Consider the following 12,423-nt stretch of genomic DNA (forward strand, 5'->3'; position numbering starts at 1 on the left):
TCTCCAGTCACGACCCAAACTACCGTCCACAGTTCTCAGCTCCTCTACCGCAGTTTCATCTCATAAGTTGCAGTCCACGGTTCTTGTCTTCAGCCTCGTTTTACTCTCACCCACAGTTCCACAGTTCTTTGTCTACGACCACGTTCTCAAGTCACCGTTCATCAACCTGTTTTCTACCTCTGCTCTGTACATAATAAATACTTTCCATTGACTCTCAAACTCCGCCTACATCCTTCATTGCTCCGTATCCCATGCAAAGGAACTATATCCAACCCCCTCATTTTGTTCTTCCCCAGCCTGCTACCTCCTTGGGCAAGTCTCAACTGCCGGATCCCCAAACTTTGCTAGACGTGACAGAAGGCTCCTGCAGAACCGTCTATACCCCACAGTACTAAAATGGACCCCAGCATCCTCTACGGACTACGAGAAAATGATTTACCGGTAGTTAATTAAAATCCTATTTTTCCTGTTTATTCATTTTTACTCCATTACCTCCAGATTGTGTAGTTTGGCTAATGTCGAAAATCTCTAACTATAGAGCAACATTGCAAATTTGACAATAATGTAGAAAACATCACATAATCACAGAACTATTGCAATATTGTAAATTCAGTCAGACAAAACCCTCAACTGACTGTGTGATTTTTTATTTTTTTTATCTTCATAGATGTAAAAGGTGTTGATTGGCCTAGGGGGGTCATTCCGACAGGATCGCACGCTGCAGTTTTTCGCAGCCATGCAATCGGGTCCGAACTGCGCAGGCGCGCCGCTGCCCGGCAATGGGGGACGCCGGGCAGCGATGAAAATAATGAAGATCGGGATCGCAGCGGCGACTGCAAGGTGATTGACAGCAGGAAGGCGTTCCTGGGTGGCAACTGACCATTTTCTGGGAGTGTCGACGAAAACGCAGGCGTGTCCAGGCGTTTACAGGGAGGGACCTGACAGGCTGAAATGATCGCAGCCTGAGAGTAAGTTCAGAGCTACTGCTCATGTGTTCGCACACTTGCTAAGCGAAAATACACTCCCCTATAGGCGGCGCCTATTTGATCGCACGGGCAGCAAAAAATTGCAGTGTGCGATCAACTCGGAATGACCCCCTAGGTTCACAGAATGTTCATGAAGTAAAGATTGGTTAACATCTACCAAGAATGTGCATGGTAATAACTGCAGTTTTCTGATCCATATAGTATTTATATACACATAATAGTTTGTCCTTCTCCCAAAGTACGCACAGTACAGTTTAGAAGGAATACATACTATTTACTGGCCACCATAGATTTATATTTTTGCTGGTGGGTGCTCGGCCAGAGGCGGCAGCGGGAATGAACGGGCGGCCGCGGCAGTGACTAATGCCCATTACACATTATGCCACACACCGTAATGCCCACTACACAATATGCCACACACCATGCTGCCTATTACACAATATACCACACATCGTAATTCCCATTACTTTGAAATATGCCACACACCGTAATGTCTATTACACAATATGCCACACACCGTAATGCTTATTACACATTATGCCACACACCGTAATGCCTGTTACACAATATGCCACACATCGTAATGCCCATTACGCAATATGCCACACACTGTAATGTCTATTACACATTATGCCACACACCGTAATGCCTGTTACACAATATGCCACACATCGTAATGCCCATTATGCAATATGCCACACACTGTAATGTCTATTACACATTATGCCACACACCGTAATGTCTATTACACTCTATGCTACACACCGTAATGCCCATTATGCAATATACCACACACTGTAATGCCTATTACACAATATGCCACACACCGTAATGTCTATTACACATTATGCTACACACCGTAATGCCCATTACGCATTATGCCACACACTGTAGTGTAAAGCCAGTTACATATTATGATGCACACAGTTATGGCCCTGACACCAATTAATGCCCACACACAATAATGGCACTTACATTGCTAGGGGTCTCCTGTGCATTTCCAGGGGTTTCATGCGTGTTGCTAGGGGTCTCCTGTGCATTGCCAGGGGTTTCATGTGCGTTGCTAGGGGTCTCCTGTGCGTTGCCAGGGGTCTCCTGCATGTTGCCAGGCATCTCCTGGCCGCTGCCCCAGTAAAGTTAGGGAGGGTGGGTGCGGGCATTAGTGATTACTGCTAGCCCCCGCAGTAGATTGAGATGCGCTGGGGGCTGCGTAAGCGCTTCTGTACCATAGCAGTGTAAAAAAACACCCTCTTAAAATGCCCGCCGCCGAGGAGACAGGCGCTAGAGGTCAAATGTGACTTCTAGCATCTTTCTCCTACTCCTCGGCGGCCGTTTTTGGTTGTTTTTTTACATTGCTATGGTACAGAAGCGCTTCCGCAGCCCCCAGCGCGTCTCAATCTACTGCGCGGGCTGCGGGGGCAGTGGCGGCTAGCTCTACTGGGGCAGCGGCTGGTTCCGTGGGTGCTCCTCGCGGTCCATGGGTGCACGGGACCGGGAGCACCCACGGAATCGGCACCTCTGCAGGCCACAGTGGCTCACTGCGCTCACCACTAGTTATAGTCTACCTCTATGGGTGTCGTGGACACCCACAGAGGGAGAAAAGCCTATGGTGCCAGTATTTCATCGTCGGCAATTGACCGCCTGTCGAGATTCCTGCGTTGGCATTGTGACCACCGGGATCCCAACAGGAGGTCTCATGATTGCCTCCCGTTTAGAATATTGCACATGTTTTATGTGAGCTTTACCAAGTGATATTACATACAATTATATATACCCACATTTACATGTATATTATTAAGAGACAAAACTTTGTCTATAGGCCCTCATTCAGAAATGGTTGGAGTTGCTATCGCTGCTGCTTACATAGGAGCAGCATTGATAGCACTAATATTGTATTGCAGCAGGGGGCGTCATGCCTCCTGGATGCATTACTGATCTGAAGTGCGTCCTAGGGGGATGCGGTCACATGACCGGCGGTCGGGATGCCTGTGGTCAGGATGCCGATGCTGGGATCCTGACCGCTGGCAATGCCGACGGTCAGCATGCCGACGGTCAGCATGCTGACACAGGGACTATTCCTACTGCCCACGACACCCATAGAGTGGGGATAAAATCTCTGGCAAGCGCAGCGAGCCACCGAGCACGCTGCGTAGCGAGTACAGCAAGCCCGCAAGGGGCTCCGTTGCGCTCCTCCCCCCTGGCATTCTGGCAGCCAAGATCCCATGGTCGGTATGCTGACCTCTGGGATCCCAACCGCCGGCAAAACAATCCCAATCCATCCTAGGACGCAGTATCGGATCTTCCCCAGCATCATGGGGTCACGCAAGCCAGCAGCCGCACTACCTACCAAGAGGCCAGGAAATCTCCATCCTCTGATGGCCTCTTCTCTCCATATAAACGGCAATGACAAGCCTCTATATAGAGAAACAGAGTTCATTGCCATTACCTCCCTGCTCCCAAATGGCATCAGACTGTCAGTCAAGACAGTGTGATGCCTGGACTGCTTCCAAAGTCACAGGACCCATTAGCACAGGGATGGGGAACCTTTGGCCCTCCAGCTGCCGCTGAACTGCACATCCCAGCATGCCCTGCAACAGTTTTAGCATGGCCAAATAGCAAAACTGTAGCAAGGCATGCTGGTATGTGTAGTTTAACAACAGCTGGAGGGCCGCAGGTTTCCCATCCCTGCATTAGCACATGCACACAAAGCAACTCTAACTTCATCTGAATAACCCTGATAGAACATTAATTACTTCATTGTTAGATTGCTAACAACCGCTGAAGAAATCAGTAAACGCAATTTGAGCTTTCTTGTAGTCAGCCAAGCACTGGACATATTTGTGAATGTAATAAAATGCTTATTTCTAGCCTATTTTTTACATTTACATTTAATTTAACCCATTTAACTGTTCAACAATTTGTACTATTTTTATTGAAAAATTATTGAAACTGATCACGTTCACTCCTCCTGCAGATACATTTGGGGAATACTTATTATAAGGGGGTATCCTACTAAAACAGGTGTTTTCGGGTGATATCCCGCAAAAAAACAATTGATAAATAGGCCCTTACATGAATTTACAAAATAGAGATTAGTGAAACACGAAATTACACTTTTTTATTTAAAAAACAAAAACAAAAAAACAAAATCCATTTTAAAGTTGAGAACATGTATAGTGCAACAATTTACATCACTTGTATTAGTGGTTTTAAAATGAATTATAATGACAAAATGCAGTATAGGCATATATTATTTTACATAGTCATATAGAAAAGGTAACTGATTTAGAAAAATATATTGGATTACCATGGCACAAAATTGTCATCATTCAACTTTTACCACAACATATCTATGACTTTTAATGGAAAGTGGTTCTGCAGTTTGAAGGGTGCTTCATGAATGCATAATAGAATTACTGAAGAGAAAACAAATAAAAACAACAAAAACAACAAACAAATAAATATAACAAAAAACACCAAAGTATACTTTGTCCTTTCTGGTAGCCCTCACTGGATCCACAATTACTCAACTGCTCCACCTAATAAACACTTTGGTATTACTCAGAAGAAGTACAAGATAGACTTTTGGGGGTATTCTATTAGCAGTGATATCGCGGTTTCTTGATAATTCGGTATCCTATTACTGGAGATAAGTTATCGGCGATAAGTTTCCATAGGGCTTATTGCAGATTTCTCTTCACCAGCTTTTGAGCTAAAAATGTCTGGGTTTGGTTTAGAACCCCTTGGACACCCCTGAATTACTAAATTAAGCACTTAGAAGTTTTAAATTATTTTTAATTATCTCATAATGACATCATTTTTGTAATTTTCCACTTTTTTAAAAAAAGACCCTTAAAATTACCCAAATACTGTATATACTTATACCCATTGTTATGTAACCCAAAACTAATGAGAGCACTTATTTTGCTGGAAAAAAAAATAGCTTTCAATCATTTTTTAACATCTAATAAAAAAATGCATATGACAGCCATTTGACTTAAGTTAATTACACCAAATACTTTTATTAAAACCAATAATAGAATTCTATAGTGTTTTCCTATATTAGTTTTGCTTTTTGGGGGGGTACAGGCAGTCTTCCTCATTTTTTCCTATCCTTATCACCGCTTTTGACAGCTAGAATAATTGAGCGAATCCCGTTATCGCCGTTTTGGAATACATTAGGTGCAATAAATGGGAGTTCGTAGGGTGTGATAACCCGATTTTTTGGGAGATAGGTGCGATAACATTAGTCGTGATTGTGGATCACGTTATCGCGGCTAATAGGATACCCCCCTTTGAATCCATTTATCAGTTTTAAAAAACCATTGACCAGGAAACTTTGTTTTAAGTACTGTAACATACCTATCACATTATAACAAAGGGTCAGTGATAAAAGCGTGGCAGTTGTTGATTTATTTTTAAGAACAGTTGGATAATGGTCCTTGATGCTTAAGTGAATTGAATTGCTTCCAGGCTGGTGGCTTTATTGATATCACTAGAATAGAAGAAGGAAGGTGATAGCTTCAGAAATATCCTCAAACTCAGCTCAGAAAGTTAATCACTGATGTCCGGCAAACAACATCAAAATGGCGTCATACTTTCATCTTCTAACACAGGTTTAAGCATGTGAAACAGACGTGTCTTTCTATCCATTGTACATTCATTATTTTAAAACATATATTTACTGTGCCACCAACAGCAATACATATTATCGGCCCCTAGGTGGCACTGGAGGTGCAATCCAATTGCCAGAAGTGGATTGAGATCTAGGAGGTAAAAAACAAAGGGAAGAGAGTAACTTATATTGCCACAACAATAATACAATTGAAAATGTACTATGCACAATGAATTAATAGTTAAAAGAGAAAAATAGCTACTTTTATCTGTAAGCACTTTCATTTAATTATATGCAACCATGGTGATAGATTAAGATGCGGCTTAAATGGTTATGGAAATGTAGGTTCCAGAAAGCCCTGCTATCTATTTTCCCCCCCAGATATTTTTAGGGGACATGTCCATTGTCCATGCCTCCCCAGATTTGGCCATGGCTCCATTACCCAAGCCCGTGGCTGCTTGTGGGTGGCCTGAGCAAAGATAGCCTGGTCTACTCAGCTTTACCCCTTTAACCCTCTTAAGCACATCCCTGATCGATGGTGTCAGAAATATTCACCATATACAATAACCATCTCTTCTAAAAATAGTTTTTGATTTTCTTCCTCTTTGAAGGTGGTAAAGGAAACATTATTAAATCAGTTCAAAGGTTCACTATACAGTACAACACAGTATGTAATGTAAATACAAAATGCAATTTTCAGAGCTTGTTGAAAACTAAAACCAAGGCATTTCATTTCATTTTCATTGTTTGAGAAAGTTACATAATTTTTATTTTTTTTTAATTTTTACAAGGGGTGGAAAGCCACCTGGATAAAGTAATTGATTTTGCCCATTGTAGGAGTTGTGCATAATGTGAACTGGGACGCTACAATTGGGCATAATATGAACTGGGGGCACTACAATTTGGCATATGTGAACTGGGTCATTGTGTGTCAATGTGAACTGATGGCACTGTGTGGCATAATGTGAACTTGGGGTACTGTGGCACATAATGTGAACTGGGGCCACTACAATGAGGCATAAGGTGTTCTCCTGTGGACACAGTACTGGGGACCCTGTGGCATAATGTTAAATGGGGGAACTGTGTGACATATTAAAAACTGGGGGAACTGTGTGGCATAATATAAACTGGGGGAACTGTGTGTCATAATATAAACTGGGGGATCTGTGTGGCATAATATAAATTCAGGGAACTTTGTGGCATAATATAAACTGGGGGAACTGTGTGGCATAATATAAACTGGGGGAACTGTGTGGCATAATATAAACTGGGGCCACTACAGTGTGGCATAATATGAACTGGGGCACTGTGTGACACAATGTGAACTAAAGCACTTCTATGGCTCATAAACTACACTCTGGCTCTAAAGTGAGGCATAAAATCAACCAGGGCACTACTATGGCCATAAACTGAACAACCCTCTACAAGCATTGGGGGCACCTTCATAACTTCTAACTTTCCCCCCTGTTAGTAGACTTAAAAAAACTCCCTAAGGGGTCTATTCATGTAAGAATGCAATGTTTATGTTTAACTTATCACTAAACATCGCATTCTTATTTCAGGGTTTTTTTCAGATTTTTAACGCAATTCATTAATACTTACCAGTTCCCTGATGCGATGCGGTATCCGGCTGTTCCGCGATCCCGGCTTCCCCAGTCTTCTCTCTTCATACCGCGGATGGGATCTTTTGCACATGCGCAGTGTCCCCCCCCTGCCTCCAGGTGTCATCTGCGCATGCGCCGGGGAAACGAGACCTCCAGCGGCGGGCAAGGGCAGCAAGGAGGATGTGACCCGGCATATGCAAATGCATATGCCCTGGGCTCCTCTGATTGGCTCTTGTCACGGAAGGGGGCGGGGAGAAGGCAGGAGACGGACGTCTTCACTGCTCGTCTCCTGTACAAGCCTCCCCATCGCCTGTCTGAGAAGGCGATGGGGTTTTGCGAAGGGTAACGGAAAGCTGGGCTTTCCGTTCCTACATGAATTGCAGTCACCATACAAACGTATGGTGATGCGATTCAGCCACAGAGCGGGGGTGCCGCTGGGGAAGTCAGGGACTTCTCCACGGTAACCTGCTCTGTGAATTGCGGTAAGCAGAGAAAAGCCCTGTTTACCGCAAAACAGGGCTTTTCTCTGCTGCATGAATAGACCCCTAAATATCTCCACTGCCTATGTGTACACATCTAGACTATATAAGATTTTAGATAATATAATAAATACAATTATTGTGATCATATCAAACCTAGAATCACTAAGGGACTCATTCAAAGGTGGACGCAAATACGGTCGTGTCTTTTGGTGGCCGACTGTCTGTGACTTTATGTAAATGCCATGACAAAGCCCTTCCTTGGAGTACATCCATGCATATGAATGTGCAAGTTCTGAGACACCCAATTGCAGTGCCTGTAGCTGTGTAATACTGCCTTATGCCTCTTTAGACACCCCCATTGGTCGCACCAGCAAAACTTGCACAAGCCCTAAGTGCAGATTTTCCATATGTATATAAACTACAATGTGAATGATTAAGAGTCTGTGGGCGGGATGTACTAACCTCTCCCGCTGCAGTATCAGGATTATCTCTGTGCTCCCTGTGTGTTCTCTGCGGCTACTGGTCTCCTCCCGCTGCCCGGTGCTCCCCACCATTCCCCGTTGTTTTCTCCTATCACTGCGATCCGCCTCATCACTGCCGCGGCTGCTCAGTCCTGCGCTCTCCGTAGCGCTTGTTCAGCGCTGCGCTTACCCTGTCCCTTCGCTGGCCTCGTATGCTCTAACATACGGAGCCAGTAACCTCCCTACGCGCAGGCAGGGAACAGGATCCGGCTTCCCACATGCCAGTGTGCGCATGACAGGTAGCAGAGACTACTGCACATGCGTGACTGACAGTGGAAGCGCAGCTCTGAACAACCACTACGGAGAGATCAGTGGCCACGGCGGTGATGAGGCGGAACGCAGTGATGCCTAGTGTGACGCGGAAACTACAGGGAGCGCCGGGCAGCGGGAAGAAATCAGTTAACGCAAAGTAGACACTGGGAGCCCAGAGGTAACCCTGATACCACAGCGGGAGAGGTTAGTACATCCCGCCCTTCGTATGCAAATACTTAATCGACACTCCCATAACACACCCATGGGCGGGATGTACTAATGTACATCGCCGCCCTGCGCCACGATGCTGATCGCATATGTACTAACATATGCGATCAGCATTGCGGAGGACAGCTCTTCCGATAAGAGCTGTCCTCCGCGATGCGCAGCGGCAGCCTGACTTCCGGGATTCGGCCCCAGAAGTCAGTCTGCGCATGCGCGGGGTGACGGGGGCGGCCGCAGGGCATGCTTGGAGGGATCCGATCGGATCTCTCACACAGCGCCGCGGAGAGAAGCCCATAGGCTTCTATGGACGTACGCCAGCTAAAGCTGGCGTACCCCGCCGCGGCGTTGGCCTGCCGGCCGGGGGTTAGTACATTAGGAAAATGCGGTAAACAGGGAGTTTACCGCATTTTCCGCTTAGTACATCCCGCCCCCATAAGAGGGACCGTCTCTGTGCATATGTTTAACCACATCCCTGTCACCAACCAGGAAGCCCCAGTTCTTTTCCAAGACAATCGTGATACCGGGCGTCTCCACCTTTGTAATGCATGCGCCATATCGGCATAGTGTGTGACTAAACCTAAACCTTAACAACATAAATCTATACAGTGTGCATGCTCACCTTCTGGAGCTTCGGTTTTCTACCTTTGGAGGCCGTGGTGGCCTTGGTGGGGGCCTTTCTTTCGGCAGGGAATGTCTAGGTTTGTATCGTTGAGGGTGCTCTGGTATTTCATTATCCTGTAGACAACAATTTACATCATTTAGGAAATTTTTTTTACAGTGCTTTTAGTTATTTCACCTAAAAACGTACATGTAATTACCTCATTATCTCCTTCAACCCCGCTACTCAGACTCAGCGTGCTTCTAGTACTGGATCGGTTACTGCCACTGCCTGTATAAAATAGGTACAGTAAATACTGAGAAAGCATGTCATGTTTCATAAACCAATGTCTATTTTTAGAGTACACAAATATGAATCAAAGATTGTATAAGCAAAATCCGTAACTTAACTTTCTAATACATAGCAGGAAATATAGCCTTTACAGTTTGCTCACATAAGTGCTTTGGTAAGTTCATCTTTATCTCTAGGCTCCAGACTGTGACTCCTGCAGCTTGTGGAAGTACTCTGTATGACTATTGGTTCCAGTTCGATACACTCTGCCATCGGTTCCAGTCCGATACTCTCTGCCATTGGTTTCAGTCCAATACTCTCTGCCATTGGTTCCAGCCCAATACTCTCTGCCATTGGTTCCAGTCTGATATCCTGACCATTGGTTCCAGTGCGTCTAACAGTGCCATTAGTTTCTGTCCTCATCTTCTACTATATGTTCTGCTCTCACCTATAATCCTCAATACTCAAGTCACCAGAGGTTCTCAGACGTCTGTACAGGGAAACCCAGTCAGATGGCCACGACCTGCTCATTGAGTTCAGCGAAACCCAAATTCCCTTGTAGGGGTCCCTGGAGAAGACTTCTGGTGGGTTAGACCCCACGCCATCTCTGGTTATTCGCCACTTCCCGAGTACGCAACTGTGACCTCATCATCCAGCATTGCTACCACTCTGCAACCAATCTATTTAATTTCCTTGCTCTCCGGCTCATGCGCAAGAGCTATCTGAAGCCTCAGAAGTTTCTCTTCTCTGTATCCACCACTGGCCCACTGGGGTCACAGCCGGGAACATAAGATCACAAAGATCTGACATGCGCTAGGAGGAGTGAATGAGGAAATAAGGAGGAAGAAGTAGGAAAGAAAGTTGCTGGTGGGGACAGAGGAGCTGAGTAATTAGTTATGAGGAGGGCTTTTGTGAAAAGAGGAACCTTAAGTGCTTGTTTGAAGGTTTGGATACTGGAAGAGTTTCTGATAGAAAGAGAAAATAAGAATTTACTCACCGGTAATTCTATTTCTCGTAGTCCGTAGTGGATGCTGGGGACTCCGTAAGGACCATGGGGAATAGACGGGCTCCGCAGGAGACTGGGCACTCTATAGAAAGATTTAGGACTATCTGGTGTGCACTGGCTCCTCCCCCTATGACCCTCCTCCAAGCCTCAGTTAGGAACTGTGCCCGAAAGAGCTGACACAATAAGGAAGGATTTTTGAATCCCGGGTAAGACTCATACCAGCCACACCAATCACACCATGTAACACGTGATAGGAACCCCGGTTAACAGTATGATAACAAATGGAGCCTCTGAAGAGATGGCTCACAACAAAACCCGATATTTGTAACAATAACTATGTACAGGTATTGCAGACAATCCGCACTTGGGATGGGCGCCCAGCATCCACTACGGACTACGAGAAATAGAATTACCGGTGAGTAAATTCTTATTTTCTCTGACGTCCTAGTGGATGCTGGGGACTCCGTAAGGACCATGGGGATTATACCAAAGCTCCCAAACGGGAGGGAGAGTGCGGATGACTCTGCAGCACCGAATGAGAGAATTCCAGGTCCTCCTCAGCCAGGGTATCAAATTTGTAGAATTTTGCAAACGTGTTTGCCCCCGACCAAGTAGCTGCTCGGCAAAGTTGTAAAGCCGAGACCCCTCGGGCAGCCGCCCAAGATGAGCCCACCTTCCGTGTGGAATGGGCTTTTACAGATTTAGGCTGCGGTAAGCCTACCGCAGAATGCGCCAGCTGAATAGTGCTACAAATCCAGCGCGCAATAGACTGCTTAGAAGCAGGAGCACCCAGCTTGGTGGGTGCATACAGGATAAACAGCGAGTCAGTCTTTCTGACTCCAGCCGTCCTGGAAATATAAATTTTTAGGGCCCTGACTACGTCCAGCAACTTGGAATCCTCCAAGTCCCTAGTAGCCGCAGGCACCACAATAGGTTGGTTCAAGTGAAAAGCTGAGACCACCTTTGTGAGAAACTGAGGACGAGTCCTCAATTCTGCCCTATCCATATGGAAAATCAGATAAGGGCTTTTACAAGACAAAGCCGCCAATTCTGAAACCCGCCTGGCCGACGCCAGGGCCAACAGCATGACCACTTTCCACGTGAGATATTTTAAATCCAGTCTTAAGTGGTTCGAACCAATGTGATTTCAGGAATGCCAAAACCACATTGAGATCCCAAGGTGCCACTGGGGGCACAAAAGGAGGCTGAATATGCAGTACTCCTTTGACAAAAGTCTGAACTTCGGGCAGTGAAGCCAGTTCTTTTTGGAAGAAAATCGACAGAGCCGAAATCTGGACCTTTATGGACCCCAATTTGAGGCCCAACGTCACCCCTGCTTGCAGGAAGTGCAGGAATCGACCCAGTTGAAATTCCTCCGTCGGGGCCTTCATGGCCTCACACCAAGCAACATATTTTCGCCAAATGCGGTGATAATGTCTTGCGGTGACATCCTTCCTGGCTTTGATCAGGGTAGGGATGACTTCCTCCGGAATACCCTTTTCCTTCAGGATCCGGTGTTCAACCGCCATGCCGTCAAACGCAGCCGCGGTAAGTCTTGGAACAGACAGGGTCCCTGCTGCAGCAGGTCTTGTCTGAGCGGCAGAGGCCAAGGGTCCTCTGTAAGCATCTCTTGAAGTTCCGAGTACCAAGCTCTTCTTGGCCAATCCGGAACCACGAGTATGGTTTTCACTCCTCGCCTTCTTATTATTCTCAGTACCTTGGGTATGAGAGGTAGAGGAGGAAACACATAAACCGACTGGTACACCCATGGTGTCACTAGAGCGTCCACCGCTATCGCCTGAGGGTCTCTTGACCGGGCGCAATATCTTTTCAACTTCTTGTT

At 45.9% G+C, this 12,423-nt stretch overlaps 1 protein-coding gene across 1 annotated transcript in view; it reads right to left on the minus strand.

Moving 5' to 3' along the window:
• Nucleotides 1–4,078: 4,078 nt before the first annotated feature.
• Nucleotides 4,079–12,423, minus strand: part of PIK3AP1 (phosphoinositide-3-kinase adaptor protein 1) — a 288,810-nt gene continuing 280,465 nt past the window's right edge. The window contains exons 14-16 of the mRNA XM_063963241.1: nt 9,504–9,574; nt 9,305–9,420; nt 4,079–5,752 (exon numbers count right to left, since the gene is read on the minus strand). Coding sequence (XP_063819311.1) covers nt 5,695–5,752; nt 9,305–9,420; nt 9,504–9,574 — 245 coding nt within the window. The 3' untranslated portion in view covers nt 4,079–5,694. The remainder of the gene's footprint in view (nt 5,753–9,304; nt 9,421–9,503; nt 9,575–12,423) is intronic.

This window comes from Pseudophryne corroboree, chromosome 3 (assembly GCF_028390025.1).
Source record: "Pseudophryne corroboree isolate aPseCor3 chromosome 3, aPseCor3.hap2, whole genome shotgun sequence".
Classification (NCBI taxonomy): domain Eukaryota; kingdom Metazoa; phylum Chordata; class Amphibia; order Anura; family Myobatrachidae; genus Pseudophryne; species Pseudophryne corroboree.